Here is a 24,771-nt window from a genome sequence, read left to right on the forward strand (position 1 = left end):
GGAACCTGAGAGTTGGGGTATAATACATCACTGTAACACAAGTGCCCTGAGTCCTAGACAAACTATGCCACCACACACAGGCTTTGACTCTTGGTGAGAAGAAGGTGCCCATATGAGTTTTGCAGAGTGGACTCAGAGCACACAGCACTGGTCTCCATCCATACAACTTCATCCTCCAAATCTCCTGTGACCCTCACACTGAGAGATGGCACAAGGTCGCTACCCAGTGTCTAGGGAAACATGAGCTTCCTGCAGTCCTTAGTGGTACTCCTACTCATTACCCTCCCTCTCCCACCCTCCATTGATGGCAGTGCTCTTACCTTCAGCAGGAGAAGAGTACATGCATCAGCAGGGATCTCTCTTGGGTCTCTGACAAGCTGTAGGGTACAGGATGCCAACAGACGAGATTGCCACATGTACTTTTTGCTATGCTATCTTCTGGGGTCTAGCAAGCTGTACTGAGCATCAATCAAATGAGTTAAACTGGCCCTGTGAGCACAGCTTGCAGTCTCTTCTCTGATAAGATCTCTAGAATAATATTATAATAAAAATAAGTTAGAAAAAAATAAAATAAACATTACAACATTTTACTAGATCTAGAGGTACCAGCAGGCAATGCTTTATTCTCATTTACTATGGGGCATGCATGAAAGTATGCTCAAGACCAGCAGAGAGTTAATAAACCAGTTACACAAGTTACTTTTTAAATCTACTTTGGAAGTCCTACAACTGAACACACAAAAAAATAAGCTCTAGGAGGTTTTATTTGAGGTGCACAAAAACCCTTTTTCCTCCCAAGTGCAGACGTTCCTCCCTGCATCCCCAAGGATGTAAGCACAGATAAAGTAAAAACGAAGAGTTTCTACCCAGTCCAGCGAAAGCAGCTTGTGCACAGCAGCATTTACAGGGCTCCAGCAGGATGGTCCGCTTCCTGAATAGGTGACCCAATGTGACAACATCATCTAGTAAGTTGGAGTTACTTAGCTTTAGACGTACAAATCAGGCGCAGTAAATAAATGTAAGACCCCAGGACTCCTGGGCTGGACAGGTGTCCCTGTTTATTCTTTGACTTCCCAACCTCATACAAGGTCCTTTTACCATAGCCCCAGTGTGTCTCATACCTTTATTGTTCAATTTTTTGACGCTGCTTTCAGCCCATCCTCTTCTCTTTCATGACTTTTCCCCTTTGTACTTCCAAACCTTTGTGTGGTGAAGAACTGACACTTACCTGTTCTCTTGAATCTCAGGTCAAGAATTGCTTATTCATCCACGGATAAGGCAAACACTGAATTTCTTAAAGGACAGGTCTTTTTTTTCTTTTTTTTAACTATCTTTTTAGACATTAAGAAAATGGATATGTTCAGCAAAAAATTAGACTTTATTTGTTCCACAGTGCCAACCACACCTTACCTCACTCCAGACTCTGTATTATGCTCTCAGCCCATTCCCACCCCAGGACCTCTGTGCATCAGCCTGTCACATGAGGAAAGAAGGGGACTATAGACAAGATGAACCCTTGAAATAGGAGGGAAATTTCAGCAAAGCCAAGGGGATTTCTCTTGTTCTGGTCCCAGAGAGCTCGACCTGTGCATCTGCTACCACACTGACAGCATGCTAACTAATCCTGAAGCTCACACGTTTAAAAAACCCTATCCCTTACATTGTAAGTAAATACATATGCATATCTCTCACCTTCCAAGTACGTATATAAATATATTATCTTCCTTTTAAAGTTACAAGTTGCATTTACACGTGGGTTTTTGTTTCTTTCATGTCTGTATAAGTTCTGCAGGAAAAAGGAGCTTGAGAAATAAAAGCTTTGAAAAATACTTCCTTACATCAAAATAGACTATGTATGTCTGTAGCGTTAAACTCTGTAGGATAAATCTGGTGCTTCAAAACCAGAGTAAAACCAACACCGGGGTCTCTGCCAGCTGCATGGAGGACACCAAGCCTTCTTCACTGACCGTCCAGATCCAAAACGTGCCAGAGGTGTTTTGCCACATGTGGAGGTTGGCTGGCAGCGAGCTCCTTGAGGCTGGAGCCCATCTCTTGGTGGAGGCTCTTGGCAAGCTTGGAGACTGCAGCCCTGACATTGCTGCTTCGCCCGGGCAGGACACCATTTCCAATCATGTTGCTCAGGAAGAACCAGAGCACGGGCAGGGCGTAACGCTCGACCACGTGGGCTTTCCGGGGATAAACAGATGCCACAAGCACTGCCAGGCAAGAGAGACAGGTTTCTTAGTAACCTTATAGTGCAAGCTGGTAGTTTTGTTTATCTGAAGGGTTTTCCAGTCAATGCCAGCAAGTGCAAAGAACCCAATGATAACCAAACAGCCTGATTGTATATTGAAATGAATGGATTGACTAAGAGACATGGTTTAGTGGGGAAACATTTGTGGTAGGTGGATGGTTGAACCATATGATCTTGGAGGCCTCTTCCAATCTTGATGATTCTATGATCCTATGACCACTGAGAACCTTAGTTTCTCCAAATCAGGGGCTTTGTGTCCAAGACGGACCTACTTGGCAAAGTGCATCATACACCTTTTGTAATTTATTTCACTTCTATATTACCAATGGGAAAAAAAGTGACAAATCCATTGATTTCCATTTAGAAGTTATCTAAACTAGCTGAAGTAGACTTTGAAACGCAGCTTAGAGAAGTAATAGAAAGCTTTCCAATAAAGAGAATGATTTCTCTTTTCTAACCTTTGATGAAAGACGCCACAAGCCTAATCTGGCAGTGCCCTTTACGCAGTGGCACACAGCATACAGCAGTACTACACCACATTTCAGAACTCCAGCCCACAGAAGAGGTGTGAAGCTTGACAGCCCTATTAGATACATCAGCGACTAACTGATATATTTGGCAGAAAGGTCTGATCTGAGCTTTTTCTCTCTCGTACTCAGTAGCCTCTAATGAGCAACTGTTTCCAACTCCAGAATGTCCCAGGTAATAACCCAGCCCCCACTGCCGCAGCATTTTAGCACCTGACAACTTTGATAGTGTTTATCCAGACAGTGCTCCCTGAAGGAGGGAAATAAAGGCAGAAACTTTTACACTGTGGGCTTATCTTTAATCAAAAGAACAAGCACTGCTGCTCTGAAATCTGCTCTCAGGCCATTATCCAAAGTGAACTGTATTAAACACCAACAAAAAATTTACTACAGACAGACACTTTGCATGGCAGATTTTTGCTGAGAGATCAGAATCTGGAGCGGTCAGGAGACAGAGTTCTTATTTTCTGCCCAGTGGAAATGTTAGGCAGTAACCATTCATTACTCTGCAGGGAAAGGACCTTCATTCTCTGTATGCTGGTAGCCAAGCTTTAGTCATCAGCATTTAAACAGCTGCTTCGTGTACGTAAGAACAGTTCTGGAAAGCAGAACAAGGTTATTATACCTATTTTTAAATGGAAGTTGATTTGAGCTTAAGTGCTTATTAAGCACAGCAGTCAATATAGACTTTCACAGGAGAAAGAGTTGCCTGTTCCCTCTAAATCCCAGAGAGAACATCTGCCCTCTCTAGAATAGTCCCAATTTATGTTCAAATGCTTTCTTTCAAAAAGAGATTAAAACAACTATAAAATTAAATTATATGTTTATGGTGATTTACTTTATTCAGATGATCTTTAAAGGCACTTTTACATTCGCTGTGGCAAAACACGTCCTTTTGAGATTCATAACGAAGAAGCAAAGCGTATTAAACCTTGGATTAAAAGATGCTGGCATAATTAGCAGTGGATTTAGCCCTAATTAAAGCAAGGTTATAAATAGCCTCCTCTAGCATTTACTGAGGTTGTCATTTCTTTCACTCCTTGGCTGTTGCCACTCACAATAAGCTACTATTATAAACCAATTATCAGCTGCATTTTTAGCATGTAGGACACTGGTGATACAGAACTAGGCTGTTTGCACACCCTGAAATGTCCAAGCACCATATCAACCATATCTTATCTGCAGCACAGGCGGGGAGCCTCTGTGGGTTGAGCTTTGCTGTCCATTTCTGCCCCACACCCCACCCTGCACATTCACCTTGCCTGTGAGATGTCAACTACAATGCCTGGGCTGTGCAGGATGCAGCATTTCCAACAGCAAGACAAGAGCCCGTGCTGACAAATGACAAACCAAGCCGATCCCCAGTAATACCAATTGCCAGGCATTTTTCTACAGGATTGTCATTTGCTTCAGAAAAGGGAGCTCTCAGAGTCTTCCCTGACCTTTCTTGCACTGTCCTCAGATGAGAGGAGCAGGACGGCGTATTTTTAGCCCCTCTCATTTCCAGGGGCATGACCTGAGATGCCCCAGTGAGATCTCAGCACCCAATCTCACACCACACACCAAGACGGCACGTAGGCAAACCCTGCCAGACATGACTTCTATGTGTATTTTGCAAGGTGGACAAGCCAGGGCCTTAAGGTGTTTGATGAGCTACTGAACTGAACATTCAAAGGAATTCCCACTCAGTATTTGCCGTTTCCCAGGAGAATGCATGACTTAAAAGCAGAGGTTGGCTGAAGCAGGCAGTACCTGAGAGCTGCTCCGTGACATCCTGCATGGCTCGGCCGCTGAGGAAACGCACGCGGTGGGCCAACGCTTGCAGCAGTAACGCGTTGTCTGAAAGAGAAACGTTCATTTCTGCTCACTAGAACAGGTTATAAGGGGAGGTGGGGAAGGCAGAGGTAATGGCATTTTGTAAATAAAATACATTTCTGCCAGCTTCTGCGTTTGCTCTTTCTGTAAAGCTCACCTGGGAGGACTCAGAGTTTAAAAAGAAAGGCTTTAATTTCAGCCCTGTACATACAAAGTGAAGTGCTGTACGAGGAGCAGCATTACACATTTCTCATCAGGGGCCTCAAAACTTAAATCACACATAAGCAATGCATAGGTTTAGCATGCATGTAAGTCACCAGTTGGGACCTACAGACAGGATCCAAATGACTTTGATCAGAGAGAATTACCTACTCATCATCAACACCTTTTCTTCCCGGGGGCTCTTGTAACATCTCTGAAATCAGATGTTGGCACAGAGGCCGAAAAAAATCAACTGATCTCCCAGTACTTGACCATCAATATACACGTACTTTTTTCCTATGCTACCTGTTGTTGATGTGGGGCATTGTTTTAGTTATAAAGCGTTGTGCAAATTGGTCTGCAGTCCTCCAGTCTTACCACTTTGATAAGCTGAATAAAGCTTCTCTCGGACAAGGAATGCTCATGGGGTGGTTTTAAATAGCACTGTGCTACTAAGAGCTCTTTTTAACATGAGGTATAAAAAGAGAGTCCCTGCTGATCTTTTGGCAAGCGTGCAGTAAAGAATTGATCCTGTTATTTCAATTAATGTTCTGCTTTGGTAATTACAGCCTTCTAATTCACCTTTCTTAACAGACACTTTGCTTTTTTGCTCACACTCCTGCAACACTGGCAGGTGCTGTTCTTCTCCTGAGAGTTACCCTACAGCTGCTTCTTTGGGGAGAAAAAATGTAGGTTAAAACAAACCCCAAACTGAGATCTAGAGATCTAAACCAGTACAGAAATTAATTAATTGATACTATTGGTACCTAAGCAGAGTTTCATAGGAACACCTGGGGTGTGGATGAGTAAGGGGGAATTGTTTATAATCACAATTCACCTTCCAATTGAAGGGTTTCAAACAATCTGTGCCTTTCAGAACACTAAAAGCACCAATCAATAACAAATTTACCCAAACTTTGCTTTAGCTGCCTCAAGGGACCAAAAGACTGAGTGGTGTTTAATTGCTGTTAGAAACAAGGCAGCAAGCAGTTCAATTCTTAACTAACTAAGCTTTAAATCTCTGCATAAGGTGTCAGCTAAACCTGATGGACACAGGACAGGCCCAGCACTCACAATAGGAGCAAAAAGAATCCACTTCTCCATGCTCTCATTTTCACTGTGTTCGGCTCTTTGCAGTGCTGCCTCTTGGGGGGGGAGGGGAAGATTTCCCCTCTCCTCTAGGAGAGAACTGATGACTGAGCACTATTGGGGCTGCCCTCCTAACCCTACACCCTAGTGTCAGGCAGCAGCACATTTCTTTTGTGATAGAGGACAGATTAGGACAGATGTAGGAGGAGAACAAGATCTATGTGGTGGAGCCAAGGCTTCATTTGACCCATCTACAAAGTGGCTTTGTTTTGTGCAGGCTTTTTGTTGTTGTTACATTTGAGTGATCGAGCCATCTTACAACCAGCTTGCATTTCTGCACGGGTCATTAAAGCTGACAGATGAGGAAATCTCACCTCAAACTCAGAATCTGCAGTATATCAACACAGAGCCTCAGAGCAATAGCTGGGTTCTCAGCTAGGAAACTCAGTGGAGCAATGGGGCAAGACACCGCACATACTCTAAGCTAGAAGCATCACACAATCCTTCAGAGTTCTGTTATTGGATTTTTTTTGGTCATTTGCCATTTGATTTGACATTGTAACGGCATAGCATTTCAAAGCATGAGGAAAGGTTTAGCGTTTCATCAGTAGAACCATCCTTCCACTACTAAAGCCCAAAGTCTTGAAACTCCAAAATATTTCTGACTCAGTTGCCTTTTTGAATTTGTTCTCATGCCCTTAAAAATGAACAAACCCACAAAAAATATACCCTGCCTTACTGGCTTGAAAGTCTAAGCAAAGTCTGCCTCATCAGCAACAGACGTGCCTTGCTCCTGTTCTGCCAGCACTGAAAACTCATGGTGACCTCTCAAAATTGGTGAGGGGTGAAAGACGACCAAAAGCTGCATTCAAAACCTTGAAGGGATCTGGTTATCACATCCTCTGTTAGGAAGATTTGGAAACTCTTCCCCAACCTCCTCCCAAGCACCCAAAAATAATGGGTCAGGACCAAAAGCAGGACAGGACTCACACCCTTCTCACCACAGTCCAATATTTGGACCATAGAAAGGCAACAGGTCAGCAGATTGACTGGATTCACAAAGAGGTTGATGTGGAGAAAGCTGTTAATTTCCCTTTAAGGCCTGCCTCTTCAACACTAAATTTTTCAGGCGTATTCACACAGTGCAGCGTTTTCAGAGCTGACATAAATCTGTGTGGCAAGCAAATTTACAGCAGACCTTGGCTATGTAGTTATTGGCTAGAGCATCTTGCCCCATGCAGAACAACACTTGGAACAAGCCATCATTTATAGCTAGATTTATACCTGTTTGTTCTAAAGAAATGAGCTTGGAAAATCATGAATTCCCTTTAAAATAAAATAAAAAAAAATGAAGACAAAGAAGAAAGGTGGAAAGAAGACAGGACCAAATAATAGCCATAATGTAGAGTCTTCCAGAATGCTGTACAACAGAAGGTCTAATGCACCACTATTCCTTCACATCAATAGCAAAGCAAATCATCTGGGAAATAAAACCGGGCCCAAAGAACCTCCAAAAGTCCCCTTGTCCCTGAATTTTAGCTAAGCTGCACATCAGGATTTATTGTTCAGTACCAAAGTGGACAAGCAGCACTGAAAGGAAGCCTCACAAGTATTTGGGGAAACACTGGTAAACATTCAGGCTTGTCTGAGAAGTAGTGCATAAGGACTGCACCATCAGAGCTCCTTGTTACCCAGCCCACTAGTTAGAGCTGGCAGGAATTCAGGGCCTTTGACAAATGGCATAAATGATATGAGTGATCTGCAAACTTGGCATCAGCCAAGCACTTTATCTGGAACCTGCTTTTCTGCAGTAGATTTTAATCAGTGTAATAAACTCCTAGAGAACACTTTTATTGATGGCATCCATCTTTCCGAAACCAAACTCCTTGCATGCACAAATACACACCAGCTCTCATCTCGCATTTCAGAAGTCACAGCTGCAGTAAACACCAGATGAGGAGCTTCCAGGACCTTCGTGTCACAGCTGCAGCAATGGCAGTGGTAGCAATAGGTATCATCAGTGTGCTTTAAATCTACACCAGGAGGTGGAGAAACAGAAGGCTGTATTCATCTCACCAAATTTTAAACACTTCACTAGGAAGATGTAAACACCTCCAGCAAAAAAGACGGATCCTCCAGGGGATCCAGCTGCCTAAAATACAGCGCATAAGAATAGCCTAAGAGTCAGAGAGAATATTTTCTGCAAACTTAGAACTGGTTTTGAACTGTGTCCTCTGGCTGCAGCCAACTCTACCAGCCCTTCTTTCACGTGGAGCAGCAGCCAGCTCTCTGTCCTTGTGCTCACTGTTGTGAATTATTAATATCAAACAAAAAGCTGAGCTGAGAGGGAAAAAAAATGTTAGTGGAAATTCTCTGCCCTTCACTCCCATCCCTTTATTTCTGCTTTTCTGATCCTCTTCTTTTCAGGTGACTGTCTGCAAATTAAAGCAAATTGAAACCTATGGCGTGTGAGGAGAAGTGGGGAGCTAACCTCAGGGCTGTGTCTCCATATGCATTTATTAAGAAAAACATACTCCCCGTGCACATATAATCACAGCTGCCAGAGCAGATTGCAGTGGAATAGTTCCAAAAACACTGATCAAAAGAAAAACCCAAACCAAGGTGATCCCGGTGGGCAGCAGAACTGTACACCTTGCAGCAGGCCATGTGGTCCAGGACACAGAGCAGATCAAAAGCTTCCCTCCTCCCTACTGCAACAGCGTGTTTTACATCTGCAGGCATGCTTGTGGCCTCATGATTGAGCATCCAAAAAAGGGGATGATAATGGGCTTCTTACATTGGCTCCCTTCTTCTGCTATGGTATTTCTACCCTCCGGGCTGACTATCCAGAAAGAATTTTCATCCTTCATCTGATCTCCCCTGTGATCTCTCATGACACATAATCTTATTAAATTCTAAGTCTCAATCTTCAGATTCAAAGTAACATTTTCATTTGAGCTTCACATAGCTAAGCTACTGCCTAAAGACTGCAAAATGGGTGAATTCAAAGCCTTAGGTCAGCAAGAGCCAGATGAAGGCTCTGGGCTGGATGCTTGGGAGATCTGTGGCTGCCTGAGCATGGAACAAAGCCCAGCAGAGCAAAGAGCCTCTACCACCCTTCCCATGGCATGCTTCAAGGAAAAAACATATCACTTTCACCTTGATTCTGTGGATATAAACTTACCAGAATGCACATCTCAAAAATCTAATTGATCACAAACAAAACACACACAGCTTTCCCAGGAAAAAGGGAGAAAAATGGTCATGGCACACTAGTTGCTTTCCTTGTGCTCTTCTGGCAGGTGCTTAGACTAATGCCTACAATGCCCTCTCTAATGAATTAATAATCAGGCATGTAACCCAGATGATAAGCAGTATCCATTTAAACGCACATCACAGTGAGGTACAACAGATTGGGTTAGAAAGAACTCAGGCAGGACTTCATAAACACCTTCCAGCTGCTGAATATTTCTACAGGCAACAACAGGTTATCGACAGATGGCTTGTTCACTTGGCTCTGAAATATAGGGTTCACAGCTAAGGACAGTCAATGTCCCAAGTCAGCCTTACCTAGGTGAGCAACGGATGCTTCCAGCACCTTCACAGCCGCTGCATAAATCCCTGCATGCTTCGAGTTCAGGTTGTCAGTGACTGCTGCTACCAGAGAGACCAGCACTGGGTGTAAGGTGTCTCTGAGAATGGGTATAACTGAAGCCAGAGCTTCCAGTGACTGCTGCTTCACTTTCTTGTTGGAATCCTGAAGCCTCAGGACAAAAACATCAAAAATCTGTTAAGAAAACAAACACGAGAGCTGGTTTATAATGTCTGTCTTTCTACAAGGGATGAAGAAGCAAATTCCCAGCCACTTATAGACAAAATGTTACGTTTTGTCAGGTCAGTGCTTACTAGCATGAATTCACTGTCTTCCTGAGGGCTACTTACTATCATCTTTCCACAACCTTAGGCTGGCTTAAAAGATTTTCAGGTTGTATTACAAGGTTTGGGTGAGGATGGGAGTTTCTCTTTGTTTTATCTCTGTCTCAGAGCCTGGGTCTAGAGGAGTGTAGGGCTCTGATGAACTCTTAAGGATCCACACCACCCCTCAGGTGATCCCTAAGGTAGACCCCTAAATTGTTGAGCCATTTCTCATTCAAGCAATGTCAACCACTTCACCAGGCACCATCTTCTGGAAAGAGGGGAGAAAATCAGGAAGAGAAGGAAGCCACATCTCTAAGTATTTTTGTTACCTCTGCAAAATGAAAAGAGGGGCCCCAAGAAGGGTGAGAACAGTCCTTCCCAATAAGGAAAGAGGCGAGAAATGATTGGCCTAAACTGTGGCTTCATTTAAAAAAAAACAAAGAGATGAAGTTTACTGAAATAACCTTTAAGTTTTTATTTTTAAATCAACATAGCACGATACTTCGCTCCCTCATCCCAAACCATTCTTCTTCTGGAGAAGAATTGCCAAGCTTTCAATGTCTGGATTTCCTTTCTTTCCACCTAATAGAGTAGGAGACAACAGAAGCTACAGCAACAATGAACTCCATCATCATCTCCTGAACAGCAGCAACAAGACACCTGCCAGAGAAATACATCAGACTGAAATTGCTTGCCTTCAACCTGGAGCTAATTATATTATTTTGAATGAGAGGGAACCAACCAGTCCTGAATGCCTACCATGTAGTGCAGATGAAGTTAACTTCACTATGACAGGCTTCAGAAGGAAACTAAAGGAAAAGGAGCTATGGAGATGGGCTGCTTACCTGGACAATATTTGCTGAGATAAGCTGAGGGTTGCTTTTGCAGTGATCTAGGAGGAGCATGACTCCCTCTATTCGTGTCTGAAACTCCTTTGCTGACAGGAGCTTGTTAAGCTCCTTGAGTTGTTCGATCTCTTCCACAGTGCGAAGTGATGCGCGCCGAACTGTCTGATGGGGTAAGAGGAGGACATCAGAGCTGGACCTCAAATTGGAAAGTAAAAACAAAGCAAGACCTTTTAGTAATTACATTGTCAGTTAATTGAGAGGAAAACATCTTGAGGGGACTTCCTAATGAAGTTATTTCATCTAGATTCTGATTTGTAAAGCAGCTTTGATCTCATGACAATTGTTACAGGAGCAACCTCTAAGTAACTTTGTCACTACTGGTTACTCAGGAAAACCAAGGCACCAAGGATAGAGTTCACCTCAGTTATCTTCCTATGTCTTCAAAGTACTCATCTAGCATTACTCTGTGGGGAAAAATAAGCACTACTTCAAAGTTATGAGTTGTCTATATTACAAGAAAATGAGTTGTCCTGGGGAAGTGTTTCTATAATATGCATAGGAATCTGGATAAATAGTTTGTATGATTGGCACAGGTGAATCCCACTCAAGAGAGATTAAAGGGCATATCTGAAGGGATTCAGAGAGTTGGTTACACAAATGTAAACCTCAGTCATTCAACCCACTACTATGCTTGCAGTATTGCTTCCCTAGAGATAGATTCACAGCTTAGAAAACCCAATGGAAACAATTCCCTTTGATCAACTCCTCCTTGGCATGGGCAGGGAGGGATCACAACCACAGTAGTGAGGTGTGCGGTCTTCTCCTTGTCATCGCTGAGCACAACATTGTGCTCTGCTGTCAGAGGGAAACAGGCACAGTAATTCTCTCACTAGCATGGAGAGACAGCAAGGACTAAATTCCTATCTTGGATGTTAATCTGCAGCATTGAGGAGATGCTGTCCATCAGAAAACTCATCATAGGTCTAAACATATAGACAACTACATAAAAAGTCCACACTGAGTTGGTTGTCATCCAAAGCTGCTCAGAAGTTGTCTTACTGATGCTGTGTGAAAACAATTGACTTAGGTCAAACCACATGCGTGGAAAGTGCCAATTTGAGAATGGCATCTTCATTCCAGTCTGGGGCTTCTCATCAAAATTACCCACATTAAGAAAAAAAGACTTCAGTATGATAAGAAGGTCCTAACTGAAAATATAAGTCCGAAGTGAAACAGCAGAAACGTGACACTCTCACAGCTTCTACATCACTTTCCTAACCACTACACTGGCTTTTCTGAGCTGCAACTGGCAGTTATACCTCATCATCTCTCAATTTCTGAGTAAGCCTACTCCCCCTAGAGAACTTGCATTCAGCCTAGAGCAGAAGCAGACTTTTTCCATCGTAGGTTTTGTGGGGCAGGAAACACACTCTGGCACAGTTCAGCTCCACCAGAAAGATTTTACTGAGAGGACATGAAAAGCTTGACACACGATTTGCCAGATAAAACAGAAGAGTTCAGTACCCTTCATCAGAAGGCAAGTTTTCCTGGGATGTCATCAAGCCACTGTTCCTGGACTCCCTGCAGCCTTTGGCAGATGGAGGTTCAGACATACGTTCTTCTATCCCCTAAGTACATATATTAAAAAATAAATAAATAAATAAAGCACATTAATTTATAAAAGATAAAATAGGAAATCATTTGCTTAAGCACAGATTATCACCAGGATCACACCTACAAAGAGAGGCTTAAGAACACATTTCATCATGTAGAGAGGGGAATAGGGCCAGAGATTCCACAATCTCTGCTGGAGGTTTAGTTTTCACTAACCTAATGTAGGTTGTAGGTGCTACCATGACAGGCAGCAGTAAATCATCAGTTATGAGGACAAATGAGAATAACGCAGACTAATAGGGAACACGCCTTCTCAGAGAGAACAGCAGAAAGCTCTCAGGCTCTCTGGACGTTGGCCCATTATGTTGAGAGTTGATTTGGTTCTCACTCTCCCTATTCCTGCACAAAGACACATTCTCCTCCAGAATATAAATGGAGAGGAACAGAAAGAAAAGTAGAGATGATTTTCTATGGGCTGTCAAATGCACAGAGCTTCTTCAAGATCCACAGTGCATGAAAGCAGGGCAGCATTCCCAGAACATAGACAATATTGCCACTGATTGTAATAGCTTTGTGTGTATTTGTTTACTTGGACATTTCTTGGCACTACTGCTTCCTTCATCTGTTGCATTCTTTAGGGTGGGGGCAACAGAGTGTTTTTAAGGGGTTTGGTTTTAGGGATTAGAGTTAGGGTGACATGGTTAGGTCATGGTTGAACTCAATGATCTTTAAGGTCTTTTCCAACCTGAGCAATTATATGGTTCTAAAATGGAGATAAAACCATTTTCTTCTGGTTTCCTATCCTGTTTGTTGCTGATATTCAGCGGACAAACTCTTTATTTCTAATCACACTGTTTCCTTCACTGTCTGCTGATAAAAATGCTAAGAAACAACAGTTAACTTCCAGAAGAAAAATGATGCAGCAAAAGAAGAATGAGATGAAGAAAGTTTAGATGTGCTTTATCTCATATTGGCAATCTTACCACTTGCATAAAGGAAACATGTCTCCTGCCAAGCACTTACTTTCTGCTTAATTGTTGCCATAACGACTTGCAAGTCACGCGAGGGGAGAAATTGTTTCAAATGTCCATCAAATTTTGGATGACTCATCAATATACTCAGCATCTTCCGTCCATAAAACCTAAGGAAGAGAGAAATGAATAACTGTTTTAGCTACAGAGCATTACTGCAATCTCCCTTGCCTTGTGCGTAAACAAAAGAAAGAATTTAATAGAGTGTGCTGAGATTTTCAACTCGTCACTTGCAGTACCTTCATAAAAAGGTAGTGCACATTCAGCAAAGTGAGATGTTTACCTCCACCTGACACCACTGCCAGCTGAAGAGAAGAGTCCTCAAGGACAGAGGGCAGCAGGGGAATATAATTTCACAGTGAAACTGTTTCTGTGATCAAAGGATCCTATGGAGCAAATCAACTTTGTTGCGATTTATTTGCAATGCTTTGCTGCCATTCCACTAAACTTTTCCTTTCCTAGCAGAGAAGCTAGGAAAAATCAATTCACACTTATTATTTCTTATTCTGTACTACGGGTATAAACACAGACAGTTGGTTAGTTGTGTGTTCTTGCATCTACTAATAGGAATTTAGAGTAACAGAGAAAGTAAAGGGCCTTTGTTTGTGTTTGTAACCTGCTATGAAACTCCAGCTATCTGCAAGAGGAACTCAGTAGTTTGTTCAGCCACAGACAACATTACACTGTTGGAAAGAAAAAGGACTGTAAATACTTTAGACAGCTAAATCTGCAAAAGGGATTTAGAAAGACTGAATGCTTTGCTCAAAGAAAGATGGAAATTTTTCTAGGACAGTCTTAACCTAACTAGGAGGAAATGCTTGGGATCCTTATGTGATAATCAGCTAATACTGCTAATTAGTCTGAGCTCAGCTGATCTGAATAAACAAATCATTCAAGTTGCAGGAATTTAGCAGCAGTCCTTGCTGGACAACCTCATTTTAGTCAGTTTGTTTCCCAAGACATCAGTATTCACACTAGGAAGAAACTTTTTCAATATTTACTTTGTCTTCCACTCTTTTGCTGTTTCATCGTAGCCAGACACCACACAGCATCCCATTTTTAGGAGATAAAATGAGGAACTGTCACCTTGTATCCTGATTGCAGTCCTGAGCAAGCTTGACCAGCATGTGAACAAGAAGCTCAACACTGTCACGTGTGCCTGACAGGAGCTTCTCAGCTCCAATCTGCTCCATCACGGTCAGAAGGTGTTCCGCTGTGTACCTCCGCACCAGGACATTGCGGTGACTGGAAACAAGAGCAGAGGGGAAAGGAGAACCCAAAGGACAGGCATTGGTCACACAGCACTGTGCCTGTCATCACTGGGGAAGCAGGCATGAGTCCTCACTGCAATATTTGCCAACAGGAGAAGACACTGCCCTCAGACAAACACATATGTTGTCACGATACAGATAGGTACAGAGAGGAGGGCAGAATTCAGTCTCCATGGACTATCAGATAATCGATTTATTTCCTGAAATTATTAACTGTGAGAAAGAGGAAAATAAAAGATTCTCCCCACTGACTCATCGGAGGGCTCCCACCACAGAGAGCACTGCAGTAGGATTGGGGTTTATCCCACCTACTTCTAAATCTGCCAGTTCTTGAAAGAGCAGGAAAAGCACTGTGGAGCATGGAGCTGCAGAAAATGCAGCAATGCAGCCAGTTTCATTTTTGAAGCTTGACAACTGCTAAGTGTTTGGATGTATTACCCTTTTCAAGAGCTGAGGAAAGGGTAGTAGTCATTTCAGCCAAATTGTCTTTTCTAGCGTGTGCCGATCCAAAACAATCAGACACGGCACTAATATTTTAAGGCAGTATCTACTTCAGATATCTCATGGGAGTCTGCCTGTGAAGTGACTCACCATCTCAAAGCCAACACGCAGCATCAATCTGAATAGAAAGAGAAGCTCTGAGGACACGACTGTCCTCTTGGCAGGAGCTACGCCTGTTAAGCAGGCTGTGCCGCACCCAGCCCATCCTCCCCTGCATGCTCCATGACCCAGCAATTAGCATCCCTATTTCTCAAGTTAGTGGCATAATGATGATGCATGTGTGTAGTTTTTCTTTTTCCAGAGCCTCTGTGGTTAGTATTGTGAAACAGCAAAGGGCATTCACTGCTGCAATTGCCATTGTCCCTTTTCCCGCAAAGCCACAAGGCCATACCACCAATCTCCGCTGGGGCTTTTGCTTCCTCATCATTCACCATATCTAGGCAGTGTTGACAGACTGTGAGAGCAAGTAGGTTACAACAGGACAAAAGTAAATGAGCTGAGGAAGGGAGTAATCATTCAACACATTCAACTCTTGAGTTTACAGAAAATCCAGGATAAAGGACCCTTCCCTCTTTCTGTTCTCCCTCTGTATCCCTTCCTTTCCACCTAACAAACAACTTTAGGTGAAGGATATCACTAAGAGAAGAACCACATACTTGACCCCACCAGCCAGGAGAGCAGCCATTGCTCTGGCAGGAGTCACACTCCCCACCATAATCCCCAGGGATCGATCAGCTGCTTTTTGAATGAACTCGCTGGAGTCCCCTGTCTTCTGCAGCAAGGCCCGAGCAACCTCTTCTACCTCCTGGTCCATCTGTTTCTTCATGATCCTGAAGAGCTCTCCAAGAGTGCTGATTGCAAAGCGAGACACCTTCGAGCGGAGGTTGTTCACCTGGGGAAGTCATAAGGGAAAACATAAGAATCATCTTGTAAAGAAAATCCATTCCCCTGGACAGAAGTCCCAGGAAACAACACCATTTTTTTTTTTTTTCCTGCATCCAGGTGGAACAAAAGGGCAGGAGATCGCAAACACAAAAACCCAACTCTAACACCAACTTCTTTTGTGTCCTCAGGCCCAATTGCAATCCAATTTCAGTGAGTCTGCAAGACCTAAGAAACTTTGTGCCACGTAGAATAAAGTGCTCAGCCCACACCATACACTATTTTGATTTTTAGGCCCCTTCAGTGAGAGAAAAAGAATAATAATAAGAGCTGACAAGACAGAGAAACAGTGGCTCTTCTTCCTGTCCGAAAACATAACAGACTATTTGAGAGCTCACTCAGGAAATGGAGTTCATGGGTTCAGGTCTACAACAAAATTCACAAAAGGAACTTGAGTCCATATGCTTCTCTGTCTACTCAGACTGTTGGACTCAAGGATTCTGAAAGACCACTTGCAATTATAGGTGTTGTCAACAGGCTTTTCTAACTTCCAATGCTGCTCTGAAGTGATCCATGCTTCCAATGAGCTTTCCCACAAAGGAAAGAAAGAAGCAACTAAGGAGTCACGTGCTTCATTCAAAAGGCACTTTGGAGGACAGTCCAGCCATTCTTTTGATCAGACTTGATGGTGCTTGTTAAGAAAAGAGAACAACATAAGGGCTAGAAGTGCTTGTGAAAGCAAAAATTCCTCAGAAACATGAAAATAACATCAAAATCAAACAAGATAAGCTCTATGGTCTTCTCCTAACCCTGCTCCCAAGTGAGAGACTCTGAATTCTGCATATGTAAAAAGTCTGAAGAGTTCAACACATTCAAGCCTCAAATATCATTAGGCAGTAGATAAAAGATGACTGACTTTCATGGAAAGGAGTTAAGTCTTACCATGTTCTGCAAGCAAAGGAAAATGTAATATATTTGGCAGTTGTGTAGTAAGAGACTATGTAGTCCGGGCCACCAACAAATGCCAGGTTAGATATATTGTCACAAGTTTTTCTAGGGAGCTTAGGGTGAGAATTCTGTTAACCCGACAATGGGATGGTAAAGCTGTGTGCCCTGCACATCCCACAACCAGAATGCTCCAAGCACAGAGGCTGAAATGCAAAACATCACTAGTGCATGGAGGCAGTGGGTCAGTGGAAAGGACAAGTCACCAAAAAACACAGGAAGGAAGGAGATCATCAGGAAACACTGGAAAATATATATCTGTATTTAATCCCTGGCATGCTGAGGAAGACAAAGTGGGAAGGAGCTGAGAGGCAAAAGGTGCAGCATTTAATTGCAGCTTGGGCATCTATTTGGGCTGTGGCAAATCACCTGATGAGTTCTTCATTTGTATATTGCATTATAATGACACCTGGCTCAAAGAGAAGAGGCACAGATACACCAAGTACCACTATATATACAGACAGATCGTACAGATAGGTGACATAGCTATTAGACTTCAGATCTCAAAATAGTAACAAAGACAGACACTGAGGTCGCATGTAAATGAGCAGGTACATAACTAATCCATGCCCCATGTGCAATGTATGCAAGATCCAATTAAAAACAATATCCCTACCTCTTTGGTAACTGCCAAGGTAACATCATGAAGTCTACTGAGGAGGATTTCCAAGTGGCAGATGGCCAAGCGTCTGATGCTGAAGAGTCCTTTCCCCTTCAGCTGCCTGAAAGGTAATTACCAAAGAGATTGATTTTTCTCACCACCCAAAGAGGAGGCAGCACCCTCACAAATTACCGGTGTGTTGGCTCAAACAAACAAAGGGAGGTGCTCCTCATACAGCATTTAGCTAAACGGTAGAACTAGTTGCTGCTGGAGGCTGTCATGATCAAAAGCATCTACCAATCCAGAAAGCAAATAGATGGTTTCGGGGTTAATTTGCAGCCATTAAACAAGACAGCTTTCCTGAAAGCACTGGCACACAAAGTTCCTATGCCATTCTTTCCTCGCTGTGTACATGAAGGAGCTGAGCTGGATGAAGACACAGGATGGAGTTAAGGCCTAGAGGGCTGCAGGGCAGGTAACAGCACCAATGGGATCCCTGAGCAGGACCTTGTCTGCTCACACCCTCAGCAGCGCTCTGCTCCTCACTTGTGCAACATGGAGGGGAACAAAGCAAAGCACCCATGCAGGGACATTACTCCAAAAGCTGGAGATTTTTCACCTAATTTCAGGTTAAACGGTGATTATCAACAAAATATCCCTGTGTGGCCCATAGCAAACTGCAAGGAGGAAAAATTAGTTTCTAGAAGTGCAAGAATTCTAAAAAGTATATATATTTTTTCCTTTTCTTCTGCAACAAACCTTTCAGGAGAAATAAGAGGTCAAGCAACTCTGCAGCACTTCTCAGCCTGTTTTGCAGACATTGCAACTCCCCATAGGCACCACCAGAACAAGGGGCCTTCCCATGCTGCCAGCAGCAGTACCAGAGAGGACTCCTTACTCAGTTCCACCTGGCCAGCATCATGAGGGCTCCAAATCTCTAAAGTCAGGACTGCTTCTGGTGTCAACACTGTCTTGTGCCATGAATTCTTTCTTTCCTGAAGCTTTTGTTTGTGGAGCAGAAGGCAAAGCCAGAAGATGGCATGGACCTGCTGTGGCTGTAAGCGCTGCTGTAGACCAGCAAGATCTTTGCTCTGTGATGGCTTTGTAGTGGTTTCACTAGTTCCTTTCATCTATCTGGGCTGCCTGGCCACAGATACGCTGAAAGAAACCATTTCTAAGTTACCTTTGAACCGAGAGGGAAAAAGGATAAGAAGAAAGGACGTTCTTACCAGTCACTGCTGCTGAGCCATGTGAGTGCATCGAGCAGCCCCTGCTCTGGATGAGAGAAGGGTCTGGTATCCCCGGCATCCCCGCACTCAGGCTCCTCTCCCCACTCCGGGCAGCCCAAAGCAATGGCTGGCAGTGAGTTTGCTGTAGGCAGAGGGTCAGACATTGGCAGTACATACCCTTGGCAAGATATAGCACCACAGAGCATGCTGCCAAACCAAGCTGTCAGCAGAGATTACATATGGGTACAAACTGGCTTTGCCTTCAAGAACCTTCTCTGCTTCCTGGCTTACTGCTTTCCCCAGCACCCAAACATCCCCCACCACCTCACACTGGGCTCCAGCTCTTTCTGTAAACCTGAAATCTGCACACTGTGTCCTGCTGGGCTCAGGCAAATCCCCAAGGAGCAAACACTGGGCAACCAACACCTCACCCTCTAAATCCAGCAGCACACCCGTTTCCATTCATTTCAAGCATTCTAGACAGCAGGCAACTGAGTGCACATATACTTTAGTATACTATTGGGAAAGCAGCAGTTTATAGCTTTTGTTATTTTCCAAGCATTATGAATATTTACTATTTCAGTGGTATGCACTGGTTGTATTTGAAGACACAGAGGTGAAATTATTTGTCATCAAAGGTACCTGCCTGCAAACTGTGCCGTGCCTAAGCTTTCTCTTGTGGAAAAATGCAATTTCTAGTCTAGATAGCTGTGACAAAGAGAAAGAAAAAGCCATCCAAACATGAATTGAGAATACGTAAATATAGATGCAAATTGTTGGCAAACACGCTCTCTTGGTGATATATGCAGAAGGTATAACAAAATCGAGATGACAAATGCATTTGTTTTGAAAACTATTTTATAGATTTCATGTCTCGCTCTCAAAAAGCTCATTTTCTGAAGTGTAGATGAAAGCACCTGAGTTGTCTGAAAGTATCGAGGATAAACGTTGCTTAGAATCTAGATGAACTGACGTGGACTTCATAGAATATTTAAGCTTCCTTGTGTGTTCTACAAAACGTGGAGGATGGAGGAACTGTAAAATCAGCGGCAGTTCTTTCAAAAATGCTCTGATGGGCCAAAATTCAGATCTCGCTGATGTTAGTGATGTCTGTACAAATAGGTAGATGTACATATTCAACGTGAATGGAGTGTCATGTCAGGCTCATTCTGGTCAATTTTGAAAAATCAATGGGTAGCACCTTCAGAATATACCGGGTTGAAAAGGACCACAATGATCATCCAGCTTCAACACCCCTGCCATATGCAGGGTCACCAACCACCAGACCAGGCTGCCCAGAGCCACATCCAGCCCGGCCTTGAATGCCTCCAGGGATGGGGCATCCACAGCCTCCTTGGGCAACCTGTTCCAGTGTGTCACCACCCTCTGGGTGAAAAACTTCCTCCTAATATCTAACCTAAACCTCCCCTGTCTCAATTTAAAACCATTCCCCCTTGTCCTATCACTATAGGAGACAGTAAGTGCTAACTGATAGTGGTGATACATGTACATGCACAGCAAACTAGCAGTTTGTTCTCCCTGTGGGAGAGAAGAGCTGGCATGACAGCTGTAGCAGAGCAGAGCTCACCTGAGGAGTGCCGTGGGAAGCTGGTGTCCTGGCTGATGACAGGGATGCTGGGCAAGGAGGGCCTGTTGACCCGCTTCCTCAGCATGGTACCAACACTTGACCTGCATGCACTGCTGGTGCTGGAGGAGATTGAGAGTGCCCCATTGATGTGCGGTGGGCCAAAGTCTGCAGAGACAGAAAAGCACCTCATGAGTAGGATGCTGGACAGGGTGACTGCAGGCTTGAAAATGGCTAGAGTTGTTGTTGGAGTTGGGTAACAGTCTGTTGTCCTGTTGTTCCAAGCACAACATTTTGCACACTAACATGGTTCTGACAGCATAATACAGTAATACTCTCCAATCAGAAATGAAGAAAACTCCACACCGCCCTTCCTTTGTTTTCCTGTTTCAAAGGCCGGATATGGAAACTACATTTCTGGGACTCCCACCTCAGCACTCCATACCAGCATTTCACAAAACAGCAGCAAGAAAAAGAGCAGATAACCTTGCCTGGTGCCCTTGGGCTGGGTGCTGACTTCTTAAGATCACTGCAGCAGCACTCGTGGTAATGCATGCTGCAGGACAATCGGAGCCTGTCAGCTGCAATTAAGTCAGCAAAGCTGTGCATTCATGTGGGTAAAATGTGAGTGTTGCTAAGGGCTCCAGAATGGCTCAGTAATGCAAGCTCCTCTGCAGGGGGTGGGGAGCAGAATAATCTGTCTTATCACGTGAGCAATAATTTCTTTTTGCCTTTTAATTGGAAATAGTCTGATTTCTGCTGTTCCATGCTGCAGCTTAGTTAAGAAGCTTTCAGACTCACCCCATTCACCTTTCCCGTAAGCTACTCTCAATTAGAGAGTCTGAAGCCCAAATGTCATCTGCAAGACTTATACAGTCTGCAAGACTTGGTAGGAAAAGGAGGGGAAGTTATTTATATTCTGTCACTGACTCGCTATGGGCTGCAGGCAAGACACTTCATGCCTCTGTAATTTTCTTTGGAAAACAGAAATAAATCATATTCTAAATTCCACTCAGATGTAAGTGAAACAGCCTTCCAGTTTGAGTTCATAGATATTTACAACACTATGCAAACAGTAAACAAGTGAACACAAAGCCCCACAGCTATAGCAACCACTCACCTTCTCTGGCCACACCTCCAGGGTCAGCAGTCCAAGTGGAGAACTGCAACGACTTCTCCTTTGCTCTCTCTTTCTCCCTCTCTCTCAGCAAAAGCTCCATCTCTCTCGTTTGCTTCTGGCGCATTTTCTCCTGAGCGGACTTGGATATGGTGATATGGATCTGGTTGTAGAAGAAATGCATCAATGAGCATGAAGAGAGATGCACAAACTGCATGTGACCCCTCATCAGGAACACAGTGCTTGAGCGTTGTGCTCTTTAATGCAGTTCCACAAATATCCCAGTTGTTTCAGAATATTTCCTCCTTTTCCTCATCTCAGCATACAATAATATCCAATGGTCTATAACTCTCTGTTTCCAAACCCTTCTACTGGTTCAAGACATTGCTTCATCCTGCTTTAGCCAAGAGGACTATGGTAGTGCCCCAAAAAGCATAGCCCACTTTGTACAGGCCATGACAGGAGAGCAAATGCCTCTCACAGCCAGTAATCACAGCTCTTCCTCCATTCTCTGCTCGTGAGGAACTCAGTTGCTCCCTGAAAAGCATGTGTCAAGAAGAGGTTTCACAGAAACACTGGTCTTAATGAAACGAAAAATGAAGAGTAACAGTTATGAGACTCAGCAAGTAACAAAGGAAAACTACTCTTTTGCAACCTTGCTTACACCTAACGTTATGATCTTTGCTTCCAAGCATGCACACGTTGACTGAAAGTATAACTGAATCTACCATTCAGATCTGCACTGAATTGGCTTTCATAGGTGAAGAATGCTTCTTACTTAGTCTTCGCACCATTCTCTCAACCAGCATCTTATGCACCAGCAAAAACAAATGCCTCTCTCCACGAGAGGAAGGCGATGGTTTTCAGTGACATTTTGTCGCTGAAGCAGTCACTGACATTGAAACAGAAGCCTGCTCACCCCTACCTGCAGCTCTTACCCTTCCGCTGCTGTCCTTCCAGTCGTCATCCTTCAGAAGACGAGGACTTAAAAGATGATCCATCTCTTTGGCCTGGCTGAGGGGCAGATCGGCCAACAGGGGCACAGGCTCATACAGATGCCCCACAGACTTCATGCTACAGGCAACACGATGCTGGGGAATAGGCAAGATGGGTCCCAAAGTTCGGAGTTCTGATGAGATATAAATATGTATTGGGTTTGAGAAGGCACATAATGTACAGAAGCAGAAATGTACTTCATGTTGGCCAAACAAATGTCTACTGAATGACAAAAGGCACAGCTCCTGGTAAGATGTGTTTGAGAAGAGAAATGAAGACAGTCCTTGTCAAAAAAGCTTCTTATCTGTTCCTAACCATTTTCATTTTAGTAAATCTTCTATTTCTTGGGTTTTTTGATAGCCATAGGCCTTCATAGAAGTATCAACATTTCTTCCTCTTTGCTAGAATATTTTAGAGGTCATCTGAAGGAAAACCTGAAATGGCTAGAGTCATATTGAAAATAGAATTGTGTTCTCAAGACTGCATTCATTCACCCCAAGGAGTTTCATTATAAAATGCAGCAGATTAGCTCACTTTCTGGGTGGCCTCACTAAAGAGGCTGATTCTCTTATGGGGAATAGTACAGTACAGCTCATTCTGAAATACTTTCCAGCAGAGCTGTTAAGACTCAGAACTAATCATTCCTTACATGGCTTCACAGATGATAAAATCACGTAATAGCCAAGTAGTAAAAAAAAAGGAATAACTTTTTTAAATCAGGATTTTTTTTCCCCTGCTGAATGGCCAGGTCGATAATAAAGAGAGAGAGAGAAAGAGAGACAGCTTAATGATATAGCTCATTTCTAGCCCAGAATGTATCCACCAAAAATGTCACCTTACTTACTCAGCAATACTTCTCCCTAGCTGCATTCAGCATCCGAGCTTCGTATCAGCAATAAAGTAATCATTGCTACAGCATACTCTCGTTATTTGGCAGAGTTAACACCAAGCTGAGAGACCAGTGAATCTTATCTCTTTTTCTACATCAGCAAAATTATTTGTTAAACTCTCATCTCTCTCATCACTCCAAGCTCACAGATGGCAAAGGAGCAGCAGTGGTGTCATCGAGGTTTTCAACTTAAAAGTATTGGCTAACACAGATGCAACTGACACCCTATTTTATCTTGCAGAACTTTTATAGCTAGTCATAATGCAAGGGAAAAAAGCAACAGCCAACAGTCATCTCCTAAACCAGCCTGAGTTTGCAGAACTGACAACTGCAGATGGAGTAGGGGAAGATATTCACAATAATAAACCTAGCTTATGTCGTATAAGGCAAATTAGTTGCAAAAAAGAAGGAAGCTTCTGTTCATTACTCAGCATTTGATTTAGACTTGTGTTTTAAGAGGATGGAAGGCTGAGTTCAGACAACTACTGCATTGACTTAAGTCCTTCATCTTTAAATGGAAAACTCACAAGGACTTCTTAACCCATACGGTTTCACTACTTCTTCCAATGTAATAACACGAGATGTTTGCGTATCTACTTCAGATCTCAAAAGTGTTTGGTTCCGGATGAGAAACTGCTCTGAGTGAAGGTTTCCTCCTCCAAGCACAGGTGGAACGAGTGGGAGCATTTCTCATTTCTCTAATCTTTGGACCATCAGAGAGCACTCAGGGAAGATTAAAAATAATAGTAACAATAAATAAATAAATAAATATAAAAATAAAAAAGATGAGTGTAGAAAAGAGCACAGTGTGGAAAGGTTGAGAGAGTTTCTTTTCTTGCTGTACACCTCCAGGATGCCAGAGTACCCCCCAGCTACTGCCATTCAGACCCCTCTTGCTGGACTTATTTTCACTGGATTATCAGAGCACGTTCTCCCAGTACAGGGCTCTGGAGTAGTCATCTGAGCACAGTCAGGAAAGCAAAAAGTTACAGGATGGTTTTCAATGGGAATTTCACAGTGCCAACCATGGGTCTGGATTTTCATGTTCATTTTAGGATAGGGATGACCTGTACCTACCCAGAGATGTAGGGGTCTTCTCTTCTATTCCACTGCCTGATCTTGGCCTTAAAAAAAATTGAGAAGAACAGAATATATGAGAGAGAGAAAGGTGAGGGTTAGCTCTAAAGGAGGAAAGGTTTCTTAGCAAAATCACTCTGGTGAGGAAAGACGTGCAACCCATAAAACCAGTGATATGAAAAGCTCATTTACTGCCATTAAACTTTCAAGTTGTAGAGTCACACAGCTCCGACTGAAACATCTAGTTCCAGCTGAAGCGCAGGAATCAGACTCCTCAGTGTGGGTGTTCAAGATCCAATTCTGCTGGCTCTCTTTTGGAGC

At 43.3% G+C, this 24,771-nt stretch overlaps 1 protein-coding gene across 4 annotated transcripts in view; it reads right to left on the reverse strand.

The window, feature by feature from the left end:
- Positions 1 to 1,306: 1,306 nt before the first annotated feature.
- The window catches only part of TOGARAM2 (TOG array regulator of axonemal microtubules 2), a 44,435-nt gene continuing 20,970 nt past the window's right edge, over positions 1,307 to 24,771 (reverse strand). For all 4 annotated transcript variants that reach the window (XM_072332393.1, XM_072332396.1, XM_072332394.1 and 1 more), the window contains exons 8-21: positions 24,451 to 24,497; positions 22,427 to 22,617; positions 21,492 to 21,651; positions 20,375 to 20,539; positions 18,787 to 18,928; positions 17,573 to 17,678; positions 15,726 to 15,961; positions 14,384 to 14,542; positions 13,290 to 13,407; positions 12,177 to 12,280; positions 10,650 to 10,848; positions 9,457 to 9,673; positions 4,534 to 4,620; positions 1,307 to 2,216 (exon numbers count right to left, since the gene is read on the reverse strand). In XM_072332393.1, coding sequence (XP_072188494.1) covers positions 1,960 to 2,216; positions 4,534 to 4,620; positions 9,457 to 9,673; positions 10,650 to 10,848; positions 12,177 to 12,280; positions 13,290 to 13,407; positions 14,384 to 14,542; positions 15,726 to 15,961; positions 17,573 to 17,678; positions 18,787 to 18,928; positions 20,375 to 20,539; positions 21,492 to 21,651; positions 22,427 to 22,617; positions 24,451 to 24,497 — 2,188 coding nt within the window. In that variant the 3' untranslated portion in view covers positions 1,307 to 1,959. The remainder of the gene's footprint in view (positions 2,217 to 4,533; positions 4,621 to 9,456; positions 9,674 to 10,649; positions 10,849 to 12,176; positions 12,281 to 13,289; positions 13,408 to 14,383; positions 14,543 to 15,725; positions 15,962 to 17,572; positions 17,679 to 18,786; positions 18,929 to 20,374; positions 20,540 to 21,491; positions 21,652 to 22,426; positions 22,618 to 24,450; positions 24,498 to 24,771) is intronic.

The sequence above is a fragment of the Excalfactoria chinensis genome, chromosome 3 (genome assembly GCF_039878825.1).
Source record: "Excalfactoria chinensis isolate bCotChi1 chromosome 3, bCotChi1.hap2, whole genome shotgun sequence".
NCBI classification, from domain to species: Eukaryota; Metazoa; Chordata; class Aves; order Galliformes; family Phasianidae; genus Excalfactoria; species Excalfactoria chinensis.